Genomic DNA, 17,317 nt, shown 5'->3' with positions numbered 1-17,317 from the left:
GCTGGTCATGATTGAGGGGAACTCGAGTTATCTCTCTGGCCTCATTAAAATGTCTTTAAATAAATAAAGTATTGGCACTGGCATCAGCAATACTGGCTCTCTACCCGGTGTCTGATAGACACCTAATGTCTCACACATCAAGACTGTCCGTTTGGACATCTGATGTTGCCACCTACTGCAGAATCCAGCCCCTCGTCAGCAGCGCAAATGAACTCTTATAAAACTGTGCTGCACAGCTCTGGTGCTGCTTTAGTGTTGTTGTTTTTTTGCTTTGAAATAGCTTATAAAGTGAGTTTTCTGCTTTTCGCTCAATTTGGGTGGGTTCTGTTTGTCCTGTCTGGTTTCAGTCAATATGTGAAGCAGAACCTGGAAGACCTTTTAGTTGCCTGCCTTCCGTTCTCAATAATTTCAAAGAGCTCCAAACGACGGATTTCTGCAAAAAAACAATTGCCTCTGAGTTTTTTTTTTCTTTATTATTACGATTAATGTTGCTTCGCTTCCTTCCTTTTGCCACTGGCTGTTTAGTGCTACATGCAACTTGAGTGCAAAAAAACCCCAAAAAACCCTAAAAATACAAATGTAAACATCCCATTTGAAGCTGATTAACTGTTTAATATTATCTAATTACATTTGGAAGTAAAAAAAAAAAATTACAAATAAGATCAAAAGTACAATTTCCGTGTAAAAAATACATTCTTTGTTTAATAAGTAACAATATAATAAAATTCCTAACAACCAACCGACAGGACAAAACAACAACAACAATTAGTTGTGAAAAAAAGACACCACAAAAACACTTTTTCTTCAGTCCATAGTTATTACTACAGTGCACTCTACAGTACCCTAACCCTTGTCAGATTAGAGCGACAACACCTCATCCATTTCTTGACTTGGCGGGGTGACTGGAATTTTGTTTATTTTGGCAAAACTCTGACTGATGTCCATAAACGTTTTGTTTTTGGTCTCCGGGAGGATGAAATAAAGGTAGACCGACCCCATGAGGCAGAACACAACGAAGACCAGGAAGGCGTAGGACTGCAGCGTCTCCTGCAAAAACATACACAATAAAAAAAAAAGACACAGTCAGTGATAAGACAGATCAACTGGAGCATTTAAAAAGGAAAGTGATCAGACGGAACAAAATGTGATGAATTTAGACATTGAGATTTCAGCATTTGATGGCACCAAATCCTGTCATTTTCCAGCCTGTATCAACTCTGGAGGGACAGTCAGTCATTCACTCATCTGTCGTGTTGCCCCGATGTGCTGATGTAACGGGATGACGATTCTCTCCTGAAAAATGCCTGACGGGCGCACTGGGACGGGTGTTTGCACGCAAGTCAGAGAATTCATGGGTGCTCTATTTTTACGGGGTAAAAATTAGCATATTTTTCCCGTGATAAACTAAAAAAGAGAGCGATAGAGAGAAAGAGAAAATGAGCCCAGGAACCTAAAGACAGGGTCCAGCAGGCTGTGCCAATAGTACGGATTAGCCGAAGCTTTAAAAATACACACAGACTGATTACCCAGAGGGAGATTTAGGGATGGAGTGACAGTGTGTGCGTGTGTGTGTGCGTGTGTGTGTGTGTGTGTGTGTTCGCCCGTGTGTGAAAGGGAGATCTTGTGTAAGCCTGAGGCCATAGAGTGACCCCCAGTGGTGGGTCACTGAGCTGTGAGGTCACAGCGCTCGCCTGCTACGTAACTGGTATTAAAAAAACTCCAAAATGCAAATTCCAGGAGCATTCAAACACATATTGATCTAATTTCAGCCGCTACATCGTCAACGCTGTGAGTTTTCAGAAACTTTCATGAAGCAGACCTATTGAACAAGGTAGTTCCTACCGAAGGGAACCAGACGAGACGTTTGTGAGAGCAAGAGAGGAGATCACGTGGAAGATGAGACCATACAAAAAAAAAAAATGCATCTATCATTTACAATATGCACATTTACTGCCACAGGCAGGTCACAGTGCTTGTTTACACACTAAAGCCTCTCCTCATCTAGTGTGAGATCCAGCATCTGGTCCTATTTCTTCTTATTTAGGCTTGCACGCCATTAATTACCTCCACTGTAACACTAACTAAAGCTTTGACCTCAAAGAAAACAGGTCAACTCTCTTCCTGACTGGCAGACATAAACAGCCAATTATTTTCCATGTTTGCTGCTGTGTTGCATGTGAATACTGTACAGCAACTCTGCCTGTTTGATAATTGGCTTCCTCCACGCTGCCGCGGCATAGTCTAAGCTGTAAGTGGCTGATATTACATTGTTCAGTGTTTAAATAATACCAAACCTTGATCGGAAAAACACATGTCCATGCATTTTTCCGCAGCAAAACCATGGCAATGTAAATTTCTATTTATATCACAGACATTTAAACAGACATTGGTTTGCATTGTTTTGACACAAGAACTGCAAAAACCTCCCGAAGCACCTGCACCCTTCTGCTACAATGTATAGCTCAGCTTCTGTGCGGGTGCTCAGAGCTGCTTCCTTGGAAGGTCAGGCCTCGTCTGTCCTGTCTCTCTCTAATACACTGACTACTGACAAGTACCTCACATAACCCTACTCACCAAAATAATTGAACACATCCAAACGGTTCAATTGGAATCTGTTATTTATTCCTTTTTCTTAGTGTGTAAATCATGTGCACATGATATATTGACTGTATACAAAGATGTACAGGGTTTTTGGAATAAAATGGTCGGTGTGTGACGGTAACGTCCTTATGGATTAGCGGAGGTTGTCATCCCCTGGTGCCGTGACGGCAAAGAGACGAACGATCGTTTGGCTTCGCAGCCCATGGATCAGGTAAACCCCGACTCATTAGCAACTCCAGAAAGGAATGGAGACGCACGGCAGACTAATCAATGGGATTGAGCTTTGAACATAAGTAGCCTCGTGGAGTGCAATAAACGAGCTGCTGCTGCCTGTTTAGATATGCTGATGACAATTAATCATCATGCATGCTGTGTGAATGAGTGAGTGAATGAGCTGCCCACCCTCCCGCCATGGTAACCAGTGATGATCAATGCTGCACAGCACAACACATAACCTTGACTATAGGCTGCACTGCTTGGCCCAGCACTGGAAGGGATCTATTGGCATGTGCCAGTGCAAAGAGAAAGGAAAGTGGGTGAGAATAAAATGAAGCGTTTGATATTCAGCGCCACGTGACGACATCAGAATCTCCTTCAGCAGTGGTTAAATGAGGTCGCAGGTGTCGAGGAGCAAATACAGAATTCAAATTCGGCCTCCTTGGTACGGCGCAGTGCGTTGGCTTCACACCTGGTTAGCTTTTCAGTTTCATTAATGTTAATGGAGAATAAATCTTTTTTTTTTTGTTGTTGTTGTTGTTGTTTTTTGTAAGTCTCTTTCATAAACATCAACACTGGATCTAATGCATTATGCATTATGACATTTGGCACTTAGTTTTTGTCGTGTGTTTGAACTGTTTTTTCTTTTGATTCACGAAAAAGAAAAAGAATTAAGAATGACAACTGGAAGGTCTTTAGTGATCTGAAGCATTTAAGTGTGAGGAGGGAGAGAGATGCAAACATTTTTTTTTTTACACTATTATATATTGGTGTGTCACTCTCTAAAGTCCTGTCTTGCAGAGGTTGTCGTGACACCTCAGCTGTGGTTAGAAAGTAAAAGATGTGACACCGCCGCAGTGTTCGTGAGTGCCGGGGTCAGAGCTGGTTTCCGGTGCCAGTCAACCGAACCAGTGAGTCATCGCAGCGAAACGTTGCGCCTCAGCATCGCTGTGGGCAAAACAAAACCAGCAGCGCGATATGAACGGACTATAAATAACCATTGGTCAAATTCTGTCTGGCGCTCCTCGCCTCAGTGGCGGTGTTGGTCAGTCTGATCGCCCACTCTCATTTATGCAGAGTCTCCCCGTAGCGCCGGGGCCTCCTTGCTTTCTGCCTCTCGTCTGACTAATTATGTATTCGACACCACTTCTGCTGGCTCCTGCGCTAGAGTGACGTCCAATGCCAGGAACCTCAGTGAGCAGACGCCAAATTCTGGGACCAATCTGCTGCACCACGGTGCTACATTGCAGGCTGTGTGTGGCTCAGCGGGAATCACAGACAACACAGCAGAGCCGTCTCCAATCATTGGAGCAAATAGAACATTGGAAAAATAACACGACTTGTCGGCTTAACCTCGTCCTCTCAAATTCAGTATTTGCCCGATTACTCCATCACTCAACACTAGCTACATATCTATTACACCTAGAATTGTGCAAAACCTAAATATCGCAATAAAAAACTGGTAATGGAAACATCTAAACTTGGAAAAACCTCTCAAATAAAAGGTTTTGTACCTCCATCCTCCCCAAAGTGGGGTCTCGCTGGATGAGATTTTACGAGAATTTCAGCTTTTGCGCTTCACACCATTCAATGGAAACACCTGCAAATCACACTTGTACTTTGTCGAAAATTTTAGAAATATCGCTTTTATTTTGCGAAAAACTGTCATGGAAATGCAGCTACTGTCTGCAAAGCAGTGATCTCTTCACCGATGGCTCGGCTGATGCTCACTGCTCACTGTGCCAGGGGCTACGGAGGACTTGCAGGGAGCCCGTTTGTTGCCGTGCGCATGCGGCGCTGCACGCTCGCGGCTCGGGATGAAGCGAGGCGCAGCCGCTTGCAGCACGTCGTCACATTACAGAAGAACATTTGGTTTTGGTGGAAGTGAACGGCGGCTTCACGTGCAAAAGCAAGTTTTCAAGCTGGCGCCGCAACTGTTGCAACCCTGAGTCACAACACCCTTCAGCACCATGGACAGCTCCCAGCCGGAGCGCCGCCTTGCTTGCTGCCACTGTGGTGGCACAAACTCCGCATGACAACATGTTACACACACGCACGCACACACGCGCACACACACACACACACACACACACACACACACACACACACACACACACACGCACACACACACACACACACACTAGAAATCTATTTTTAGTGCATCAGCAAGCACATTACTGCTTCCCGCAGTGTTACGGCTGAAGAGGCTCTGTGGATATAGGACAGTGTGGCAGCCACACAGATAGAGAGAAGTGTTTACCAGTTCGCGAGCACCTGTTCCAACCAGGCTTTAAACAACCACACAAAGAAGTGAGAAGACATTCCCAGCGTCCAGGCTGGTCCTCAAAGACGACTGGATTTCTCAGGGCAAGCAAGGAAAACTGTGTGTGGACGCTCCAGTCCCAGCACTTACACACTAAAAGTAATCACATAACCCACAGCGCAATAAATTGTCTGTATTTTCAGATTCAAGCTTTGGAAATAAAGAATGTGCCAGTTTCCCCAGTGTGCAACTTTGACAAATAGAAAACTGACAACAGCATGTGTGCTTCCTACTTCTCTACTGCGCTCTTTTAAAATAAAACTAAACCATGCACTGATCCTGCACTCACACTTCGCAATCTCATGCAGTGGTTCAGCGTAGCATGACCTTTTCTTTTTTTTATTATTATTCTTGAGTTCACTCACATGGCACTCTGGTGCAGCAGACTGAAAGGACAAATTATGGTTTTATCTGCAGAGGCAGCAGGAAAAAGAAGCTTCGACAGAAGGTCGCGGGTCAATGTCTTTTCAGTCCGTCTGCGTGAACATGCCCTTAGAAATACAGTGAGACGAACTGCTGCTGTTTCCTGTTTGTGTGCTGTTGTATGTCTCTGTGTGTGAGGTGCTGCATTTTTGTAAAATAGGAAAATAAATAAAAGACTAAAGTCAAATATGCAGAGTGATGTTTTTTTTTTTCTGTATGGTGGTTATAGATGCAGACGGGGTCTTTTTGGGTCTACAAATGCTCAGACAATGCCATAGGTGCAATTTTCTGCCCATTTCAGGTTCCTTCTTAGAATACAGCTTACCCCAAAGCCATAATTATTGGGTAAACATACGTGTAAATATTGACAAACCTACTTTCAAAAGACCCTCCTCAAGTACAGAGATATATGTCCAATTCTTGCACGCATAATAACCCAATTATAAGATATGAAACATTGCTCAACAAAGACAGCTTTCTTCTAACAGATGCCACCAAATCTGCACTGAATTATGAAGGGAATGGTGCCAAAGTTATTTTCCGCTGCGAGGGCCGTGTGTGTATGCGGAACAGTGAAGAGAAGAAAGGAATCGCTCAGAATCATGCACAGTTTTATTGCATAAATTGCACTACTTACATCAGCGCCATTTGTTGCACATGGGCAAACATCGCAAAGGGAATCCATTAGTAGCAAAAGAGAGCTTACTAATGGACGTAGCTGTTTAATGGCCCCTTGCTGTTGTGTAAACGCTTCTTCTAACTTCATTGCAGAACGCACTGATAACCTTGATTAACCTTTTATAAGCAGCATTTACAACCTCCGCTTTCCTTCGCACGCACGCACACGCACGCTGCAGGCACGCTGCAGGCACGCTGCACACAAGGCCGCTAGTGGTGACATGTCTTTCATTGTGCGTAGCTGTGATTGTGACGTGAAGGCGGTGAAGGCGACGGAGCAGTGCTATAAGGGTCGGCGACGCTGCTTTAATGGAGTCCCGCAGTGAAGGGTAATTGTGTTTCCTGTGCCGTAGATCCTTCACAATAGCACTAAACCTGACTGCGGGCACTGACACGTTAAGAAATTATTTATGCCCCCCAACCCCTGACATCCCCCAATACTAAAGCATACGTGCCCTCAGCCCAACAGTGCAGTGCCTCTGCTGACTGTCAGCCAACACGCTGATGAGGAGCCCGCAGCTGAACGGCCAAGCCGAACCGCGTCACTTGTTTACAGCCACAGCGAGGATCGCGAAAAGTTGAAACGGTTTGATACTGTGGAGGCATCTGAAAGTGCCACTGAGTAAACAGGTATGCAGCAGCGAGCCTCCAGCGAAACCGCGAGGAACTACACAGCTTTTAAACGCTTTCTGGTCAGATCTTAGATAAATGAATTCTCCCTCGGGCAGAGAGCTGAGATTGGGTCGTTTCCACACGGGGACAATAAAGCCCCGGGCAACATACGCACACTGAGGCTTTAACGATCGTGCAGGTTTTCAACGAGCTCCGCTGCACGGATCTAATAAACCTGGACATGATGTGAAGTTTGCTTTGTTCAGTGCACAAACTAAAGTGGTCAAAATAAATGCTTCTGCCTCATCATTGGGCTCAGTACCACAAAGTATTTTAGCTTCACTTATACTCCCTAAAAGTTGGTGTATAAAAGACAGTCAAGCATTTTGATTCGGTCATGAAAAAAATGAAAACAAAAGCTCTCCTTCAGTTATCTGGTGCGACTAAGCAAGGCTGTGAAACGTTTAGTGGCCGCAGGGAGAAGCAGCGGGAAATAAAAGCATCGGCAGAATGGTAGAGAGGGTTCCAGGTATCACTGTCTGCTGCCCAAGTTGTGTTTATTCTTATAGGTTAGCAGACCAAGCTCAATGTCAGCTTGTGTGTAAAAAGTTTATTGTGTAAACCTGCCTCCATTTAACATTTTTCATATTTGCTCTGTCTCTTAACATACAGAAACAACCTAAAGCTTGGAAAGCAAACTCTTTTGCTGACCCACTTTTTTTTATTTTGTTTTTATTTTTAAGTTTTGCTGCTTCTGTAACAACAAACTGTGATAATCTTCGAAATGCACTTCATGGAAACTTGGTTATTCTCTCCAATTTCACTTTTTAACAGCCCTTTTTCTTCTGCACAGTAGAACCTGGCTGCCTGCAGCACTGCAGATGGATCCTACTTCTACACTCCACCAAGGCCGACAGACTGATTGCACTTTTTGTTTTCCAGAGATTAAAAACATCATCTTGGTGAGTTTGCTCCCCAGTTTCCCCTGCGGTATTTGACAGAAGCGCAGCCTGTTACATATTTGAATTGACGTCAGTGCGCGACACATCCTGCATCACCTGTCCACACATGGCAACAGACAGAAAAGAAAACGAGAAGCAGAGCAGGAACGTAGGCGTTGCAGTTGTCGTGCGCATGAGTTTGAAGTAAACAATGAGCAAAAGGTGAGGGAGGAGAATGACGGCTGTCGGGATACAGCAGCTGCTTTATTGCAAGCCGTGAAATCTTGACCATGACTAACTTTGAAACTCTCTCACAAACCAGTTTCAGAGCCACAGATTAGCAGCATGTTGCTCGCATGATGTTTACTTATTGTTCCAGATGAGCCAAAACTGCAGCTGGTAGCCAGCCTCGGTGTTACTAAATTGATTGTGGCTTTTGCATGGTACATTTTTTTCATCCGTGAAGGATGAAATGATCTGAAGAGATGACGTTTTTGCTGAGAGCATCTCCAGTGCAACAGATGTTTTCTACAACTAGCAGCAACTTATGATGTGCAAACAGTTAAATACATATTTATATTTAAATCATAAAAACAAGATACACTTGAATTTCAGTGTGCTCATTACAGATTAATGTTTTTTGTCTCAATTTCATTACTTCAGGGTCAAAAGTTATCGTGAAATGATGAAGGACGAGTGTGGTGTGAAGACTGGCGGAGGGAGTTCAGTCCGAGAAGACGGAGAGAAGGGAGAGAAGTGTGTCTTCATCGCAGACAACTAAGAGTGGAGCTCATTTATAGTGAAAGCCGGAGATGGAAAATAATCACGCACAAATAGCATATTTTAGTAGTTTTTTTTCACAGTATTTTCAACTTCTTACATTCAAATCCAAAAATGTTCTATTTTTAGAGGATTGTGAATGATGAAGGATTTCTTTTCACGACTAAAACTTTGACTGAGATCATATCGACTCACTTCAGCCTGAATGAAAAAGTCCACAGAATGGATTCCTCTCTGAGTTAAGCAGCTTCCACATTTGTTTACAGGTGAAATCGAGATTGCACAACTTTTTTTTTTTTTTACACATTATGCAAACTTTTTTTGAACTTGAAGTCAGGCAGCAGCTCTAAGTTCAAACAGAGGAGACTTTCCATTAGGTTCGAGTCTATGTCCTCTTTTAAAACACCAATTAGAGGCAAAACTTTCCTCTCTGACTCACAGCGTCGGGTGTTTAAAAGGTTGCTCAGCTATTCAGGGGACATACTGCAAGACCTGAAACAGCAGTTCTGCGCTTTGCTCTCTAAAGGATGTGTCATCCAATCCGGATACAATCCAATCAAGTCGTCCTGAGACCAGTAGAAATAATTAGTTCCTTGAGCTCAGCGCCAAGGAACTGGCACTGAGAGGCCACACAAAACGCTGAGAAATGATTAGTTTTGACTTTGCTTCCAAACTTGGATCCAATGTTTGGTGTGTGTGTGTGTGTGTGTGTGTGGGTGTGTGTGTACGCGTGCGTGTGTGTGTGTGTGTATGTGTGTGTGCCTTACTCATTTAGAATGACGGACATTTCCATTCATTCATTTCAATCTCAATTTTCTGTTGTGAGTAATCTCAAAAGAGCAGCCTGCATAATGCCAAAGGTTTTGTTTTTCATTATTTGATCTGTGTTTTTTTTTTTGTTTTTTTTCAGGAAGTCCGCCGGAGCAACCTGGGTGTTCTCTAGGTGTTCTCTCCTCGACCTTCCTGTTTGTTCCCTCCTACACAAGCTGACCCACCATTTGTCAATTTGGACATAAAGGGAAGAGGGATACTGGTCATGGTCTCTCTCTCTCTCTCTCTCTCTCTCTCTCTCTCTCTCTCTCTCCCTCTCTCTCTCTCTTCCTCTCACTTCTATCCTTTTGCCCGGAATCTCCATCTCTTTTTGGTTCGTCACTTTTGGGTTAAAATTTCTTTTTTTCCACCTTGTTTTAATTTCCTTATCCAGCCACTTCAAAACACAAACAAAATGTATTATAAACACCACAAAACCTTTGTGTGTCGCCCTTCACGTTTTGGTCTCATTTACCATAGACGAGGAATTTGTCCGATGAGGCCGGAACACTTCTTGTTTGTCTTTGTGAATGTGCAGACAACAACAATGACAGTGAATCAAAGGAAAGTGTTGAAGAAGCCCAAGCTACCTGCGAGACAACTGTAGTTTCCTTGATAAGAACACGCACGCATGCACACATGCATGCACACACTCAAGCACGCACATAAGCAGTCTAATGAGTATCACTTCTGGGCCAATTTTCCACTCAGTCTAAGAGCAGATGTGACAAATCTTCCAGACTGCAAATTGCTTCACGCTTAACTGTCGTCTCATTGGCCTTATTCACACAATTGATGGTGTGTGACAAAAAAGGCAACATTTTATAAACCAGCCAAACTAATCTCTTAAAGTTACATGTAATGAGCCGAGAGAGTTAATGATTTCAGAAAAGAAAATGAAGCAGAAGAGCAGGAAACACGGCAAATGTGGGTTTTGTGTTGTTGACAATCTGCATGTTGAGTCCAAGTAGATTCTGGTTGGCGAGCAGATTCCAGGGGGAGGGAGAGTGGAGGGGGCATCTCAGTAGTCCCCACCCACGGACACAGGTTGAGACATTTCCAGATGCACGCCAGCTCAGGTGAAGTGACCTACCTGGACGAAGGGAAACAGAAGGCCCACAGCAAAATTGGACAACCAGTTTACGGTGCCGGCGATCATGAAGGCAGCTGGGCGGTACGACTGCTCAAACAGCTCTCCGGTCAGGATGAAGGGGATTCCACCTGACGGTGAGGACAGGAGACAAGGTCAGCCATAGTTGCTCTGAGTGAAAAACAGAGTGAAACAGAAGGTAATATAAAAAGATCCCCTTCAGGCATAATTCACCCTAAAATGAATGTTGCCCCCATTTATTATTCAACAATTTGGGGATTCGGGCGAGCTTGTAAAAAACAAATATAAAACCCACAGCAGATGTCGACATTTGGGTGCCATGGCGGGGAAAACAACTGTTGCAACAAGCTCATTAGTAGTTCATCCAGAGACTCTATTGGAATTTCAGTATAAAGCAACTCAGTGAAAGAGAAACAAAACTCGTAAAATGTTGCTTTTGCACTGTAAACTAAGCTGGCTCCACCGTTGTGCCGTCTGGACCAACATATTATGCGTCTGGACTGCTGGAATGACTGTGGAGGAAGTCTCTGAACTTATGTTTTGACGGGAACTTTTGCCGACAAGATTGAAAAAAAAAAACCACACTGATGTTTGTTTGCCGTCTTGCCAAACAGCATTGCATGTGAAGACAACTGATGAGGAGGAAAAGTGGATTTTTTTTTTTTGCCCTTTGTTTATGGCCTCCAGCAGAAATGCTGGGTTTTAACTTCCCGTTAGATCTTGTGCTTTAGACTTCCTCCATGTTTGGAAGGGACAAAAAGAAGGGGGTTCAGGGGAAGGAGCCAACAGCCGTTCACGGCTTACTTTCATCGCAACAAAGGGCAGCAAAAACCCAGTTGTTTTGGAGAGAAATGCAACAACTTTCCCCCAAAATTTTACCCCAAGTGGTAGACGTGATTGGTTGTGATTGTGGATGCAAGAGTGAACCAGTTTCGGAAAAGAAAAAAAACAGGCAATCGAATTTTCAACCATATTGCATCACAAACTTTTCCCTCGGCTATTTTTTTCTAAACAAAATCTTACCGCTGAGATTAATTTGTTCCCAAAACGCTTAAGCAAATCCTTGGCTTGTAGGCAGCTGCTGACTTCTGGTGGATGGATGTGAGCAATACTCATGCAACCAACCACACAAGAAGAAAACTTCACTGGAGAAATTTATATCTCTGTCACTTATTGAAGAAAAAAAATATTGACATGCAAAACCAGGATGATAAGGGGAACATTACCGCTGCAGTCAAGACACTTTTGATAACATTATGTCAGGTCTTATCTGAGCTCGGTGCTATCTAGCCCATTGAAGCCCAATGAATAAATGCCTCCGTGACAGCCAAGACGTGTTGAGTTTGAACCAAAAGCCACCGCTGTTGAAAGCTCCACAAGGCAATTTCAGAGAGCCAGCTAACCATAGAGCCCCATATTTCACAGAATTTCCCTCCCCACTCGGCTGTGACAGGCAGCATTGGCCGGCTTGCAGCCCATTGTGTATACTAACCTCATTATTAATGGTTAAAGACATTAGTTCTGTTACCTCCTCCCCCACAGGCAGGGAATTTAAAAAAAACAAACAAACAGTTTCCTTCTTCAAAAAAAATTGTGGATGTTGCAGTTTATCCTTGCAGCATGTCTCCCAGGAAGGCTTAGACAGCTAAAGCACGCTAGAGAAATTCAATTAGTGCCATGTATAGAAAGGTTGAACTTCGAGTATCTACTAAGTGGGGTGTGCACTCCTAGAATAATTTCTTTATTTATCCATTGAAGGTTGCAGGATGCCTAAGATAGACTAAGCTCTCCCATATAGGAAACTAGGAAAAGGTCACATGAGTAGTAGGCAATGGCTGCAGTGAGATGTGGAACATGTTGGTGGTACACAAAATAAATATTGGTGAGTGGTTTTAATTCAAATAGGAAAAGTGTGTGTGTGTGTGTGTGTGTGTGTGTGTGTGTGTGTGTGTGTGTGTGTGTGTGTGTGAGTGAGTGAGTGTACTTGCAGGCGTATGACAAACGGGCAGAGCAAATATAGATTTTTTTTTAAAGAAAAGACAAATCACCTTCCATTGAACTTTTAATTTAACAGTTCAGTTGCGACTGGGAGGGTCTCTGGTCCCCTGAGGTTAAACTACACACGCGCTAATTAGAATAAATGTGTAAGCCGGTTCTTTTCACGGCATCCAGCTGAGATTATTCTCAGTTAAAACCCATGTGAAATGAAACCTTCCCTCATTTCTTCCTGTCAAGCAATGTAAAGAAAATTACATGGTAAAGGCCCCATTTTATGGCCTATTTCAGATATTTCTTTTTCATCCTCGACAGAGGTTATTCAAACCTGGGGGGGGGGGTGGTATCAGTGAGGCTTTAGTACTGTTTATGATGTCACATAGAGCTCAGCTCCAGAACTCTGTTTTCTAACCACCATAGGAATAGTGGTAGATGGTGGAGGAGGGACCTCAGCTTCTACAACTTTATGTTCCTTCATAACAAAGACTCAAGGCGAAGATTAGTGTAAATGTCTACCTTTGTAATCTACTCCTTGGTGTGATGGTGACAGCTGCCAGCTGGCCACAGGACTTGAAGGCAGACTGTGCAAATTAATTGAGCCGTGCCGCCTCATCCAGGAAAAGTCTCCGGCTGTGATGCACTGTTGAGTGCAACTTGTACAGCAAGACTGAGCGGCAGAAGTTTGAGGTTTGTTAACGGCTGTTTTGTCTGAATGGACGCTGCCTGTGGCCCCGAAGCTCAGAAAAACAGGCTCTGTTCACATCAGCTGCCAAAAATGAATGGAAATGAGGAGGCACAATGCCGGCAGCCGTGCGGCCAAAACACTCTCTTTCAAGAGGCAATCTTGTGTCTCGTGTCTTGGCTTGGGATGTCACAGGTTCAGCGAGTCTTGGCCCCACTTGAAAGACGGTGCGAGTCTTGATCTGCTGAGCCGGCGGGCTAGTTTTCATTTGCAAATTTAGCTCTGATTAGAATCTTAGCCGGCTCCTCTTCCGAAAAAAGCCACACTTAAGGTCTATCTTGGAAGAGGAGGTGGAAGAGAGAATGTAAAGTATGTCTTTAATGCTTTTCTGCGCTAAAATGCTCGTAAAAAAAATAAATCAGTGTGACAGGCTCCGCTGTGAGCAGCGCAGCGCCTCGGCTCCGGAAGACAAATGACTCATGCCGCCTGCCCCGCCGCTCGCAGATGTACGTCTGTGTTATCATCCAACGCTGGCGCTCACACAGGAAAGTCTGTTTACATGACTGGATAATCATGTCACGTTAACAGAGCGCCGCCCTCCCACTCAAACGCACGCGACATATCCAGGCGGAAGTCACATCAGTGCGGGCCGCGAGACGCTCACGAATCCTGCAGGATGCTGCGGGAGGTAGAGGAGCAGCAATATGCAAATGAGCCACGTTGCACGAGCTTTATGACATCAGCTTGTGTGACACACTTAAGTCCCAGGAACGCTGCTCTCGCTGGAATTTTAACTTGCCAAGCAGCAGCGGAGCGCTGCCAAAAAGTTTGAAAATTGACAATGTGATAAACACCTTCTCCAGAAGCTTTCAAGGAGGGAAATCAAATGCTTTATTGCGGGAGTGTCTCCACCAAAAGGAGTCAGGGGCCATAAATGAGGAGACTGTGTCATGAATCACATTTGTTTGCTTATACAAGCCAAACTGTAGCAGGGGAGGCAAATAACAGGGTTGCCATTATGAGGATTTATTGAAGGGAAGCAACGCTGCCATCTGACAGCAGCTGCCTGCTGGGATGACAAAAAACGAAAAGCAACAGAACCACCGATTCATTTCAGTGTTTGTTTTTATCTTGTGTGAAAGTCAACTGTGATCGCAGAGGTGGCACACCGACAACTGATTTCACGGGGGCGGTTTTGAATTCAGGTAGTATATTTGTTTTTAAAGCTAATTATCACCTAATGAACCAAGCCTTGTTTCCGGTGTTCTCTGCAAAGGCGGATAATTAGGCAGACCGGTGCTACCAAATTAGAAGGATGTATTTGTGCTTGAGAAAACTCCAATTAGTCCGTCGTTATAATGAGGACTCGCCTGTGCACCACATTCGTCGTGATTTGTTGGGCTCAGGCGGATTGTGGTGTGAATCAGGGATTAAGCCGTCTGAGGAGAGACCTTGAGGCTGCCTTGTAAGTGGCCACTTGTGGCTTTTGTCCCCCTCACCATCACAAAACAACTCACATGCTTACAGGGTGGGGATGAGGTCAAATACCTGTGACTCCCTAGGTCCCCTTTTAGAAGTGAGAAAAGGCTCTTGGATAAACGGTGAACAGTTGTCAAGTAGAGAGAAAAGAGACGATGACGAGAACAAAATGCGATGATGAAATTGCTCTTGGGTTTTAAACGTTTCCATTCAAAGGGACTTCCTGGTGTCAGGTACTATTTTAGCTGCAAGTGAATCAAACCAAATTGTTGATTGGACAGGGAGTGACACAGGATGATTCATGTTCACAAAAAAAGAAAATTTAAACCTGGCGAGAGCAACTGTGCGTATTTATCTTCAATGAAGTGGATGAGGAAAATGACAAGTGAACCAGATCCACGGTAAAGCAATTTGCAGGTGCAATCTTCTTTTGTGCTTGCTGACGCACGATTTGAACGTCACCTGTTCATACTGTGTAATTATGCCTAATATCGCTGCAGATGATCACAGAGACGGTTGCAGTTTATCTTCCCAAGCAACTGTGAACTTTGCTTTTAGTGTCACCTTTTAGCTGAGGAAGATTATCGCTACCGACGTTTTAGTTTTATTTTGTTTTTTGAGTCAGGTACTGTTCTGAGATAGGGGAGGTTTACTTGTATCACACGCTTCAGTGGTGGGGCGACGGCAGTGATCTTGAAATGTTCACAAAATGTCCCGTTTGAGAATAGAAGTCAGCATGAACTGATGTACCGAGGGGACTTGTACCTTTGTGACACCTCTTCCGGGTTAGTGATCACAACCCCTGGCTGTATGGAAGGGTCGGACAAAGCAGCAGTCTTGGCAGGGAGCTGATAAATGCAGGGCTAAATATTCTGTTTTCTGGAGCTCTCTTTGGTCAGTAAAACAAAAACGCTAAGCCACCTCCATTTGAGTGGATTCTGTCTGACACTCACAAGGCAGGAAGTCTGCTACTGAGAACCACAGGGACCAGGTCTCACATTGTGCTCGGGATAATAGAGCCGTCGTCCGTGCTCACAGCTTGAGCGACTGATTGCAGCTGGAAGTCTGTATTGCTCAGGAGAGAGAGTCGTGACACCAACCCGTGGCCCTGATTAGGGAAGAAATATGCCGTGGCTCCTCGACAAGATCGAAACACACGACGATTAATCGCTCGGGTTTTTTCATTTGCTGAAAAGGATCTTGGTAGAAGGGATGGAGAATCGCAACCGTGAACATCAGCAAAATCCAGACTAGTGAAGGCAGAAAATAGGATTTAAAGCTGGTAAAAGGAATGTTAAAATGGATAATGGGTCCAAGGCTGAAACTTTGATTACGCGGATGTCACCGCAGTCTCCAGAGGGCTCAGTAGCAAATGGCTGTAAACTGTACTTTTTTTTTTTTTTAGTGAGTTATCCTTATAAGAACTTGAACAGACTCCTTGGGATACATTGCAGACTTTGAAACTCACAAAAATATGTGATACATATCAATGAAAATGAACAATAATAAAGAACAATAAAAAGTCATGTGACATTTCTTCTCTCTGTTTCCCCCTTGAACACCTACCAGATGTATATATTACACACCATGTGAAAACATGAAAACAAAAATGTTCTATTCAGTTACAGCTGCACCCATTGCAGCCTCTAAAAAATAGTGTCAAATTTCGTCATCAGGAGCACAACGGGGATTGTCAGATGTTGCCTCATGGGGGAACAGAGCTAAACCTTCCATATATCAGCCTTTCAGCAGCAGTCTGGCGCACTGTGGTGATCTAAACGAAATATCTGCCACCGCTTTCCTTTCATGTGAAATAGCTTTGAGCCAGTAAAGCAGCGGGGAGGCTTTTCATGCAAAACACCTCAGAGTGACTCAAAACTCTCATCCTCTTCATTAAGGATGGCTGTGGAGCCATGCAGCCCTTAAAGACCTGCCACTCTGTAGCATGTCAGTGTCAGCCCTTTTATTCTGTACTCCATACCAAAAGTATTAGTCCTTTTAGATGTTTTGTTTTCTGTTTCTTATGTACCTTGAATACAAGCTGTGTGACCTTTGCTCTGCACTAACTCTTCCTGGAATCCTTCCAACCTGTGGAAAACATCCACTGTCATCCGAATACCCAAGAGACCTCCACCCACAGCGCTCAACCACTACCGCGCCGTTGCCCTGACATCAGTTGTAATGAAATGTCTCGAGAGAATCCTGCTAAACATTATCTCACCGTTTTTCACTACTCATCCGGATACCCTCCAATTTGTCTACAATGCTAAAGCAGGTACAGCAAATACGGTGGCATACCTGCTGCAACTTCTCCTTCAGCCCTTGGACTCACCTGGAAACTATGCCAAGCTTCTCTTTGTTGATTTCAGTTCCGCATTCAACACCATCCAGAAACACAGAACCTCAACATTACCCCCATCTGATCCAACTCGTCTAAGACTTCCTCGGCCAGACAATAAAAAAATGAGAGTGGACTCAGCCACATCACCTGTACCCAAAACTGGAGCTCCGCAGGGATGTGTGTTGAGCTCTTACCCATACTTCCTTTATACTAATGACCCATCAACTACCATCACATACCTTCATTATGAGGACGACACAGTCATTCTAACACTCCTTTCAGACACCAATTCTGCTCCGGACTGTCACTGCCCAGTAACACACTT

General features: G+C 44.1%; 1 protein-coding gene across 5 annotated transcripts in view; it reads right to left on the bottom strand.

Moving 5' to 3' along the window:
* Window positions 1–591: 591 nt before the first annotated feature.
* slc2a9l2 (solute carrier family 2 member 9, like 2) overlaps window positions 592–17,317 on the bottom strand; it is a 69,134-nt gene continuing 52,408 nt past the window's right edge. For all 5 annotated transcript variants that reach the window (XM_076014471.1, XM_076014473.1, XM_076014470.1 and 2 more), the window contains exons 12-13: window positions 10,478–10,605; window positions 592–1,047 (exon numbers count right to left, since the gene is read on the bottom strand). In XM_076014471.1, coding sequence (XP_075870586.1) covers window positions 859–1,047; window positions 10,478–10,605 — 317 coding nt within the window. In that variant the 3' untranslated portion in view covers window positions 592–858. The remainder of the gene's footprint in view (window positions 1,048–10,477; window positions 10,606–17,317) is intronic.

Source organism: Nelusetta ayraudi, unplaced genomic scaffold (assembly GCF_046127955.1).
Source record: "Nelusetta ayraudi isolate G7.1 ecotype Tasmania unplaced genomic scaffold, CSIRO-AGI_Nayr_v1 ptg000168l, whole genome shotgun sequence".
NCBI classification, from domain to species: domain Eukaryota; kingdom Metazoa; phylum Chordata; class Actinopteri; order Tetraodontiformes; family Monacanthidae; genus Nelusetta; species Nelusetta ayraudi.
This window is presented reverse-complemented; position numbering and strand designations above follow the sequence as displayed.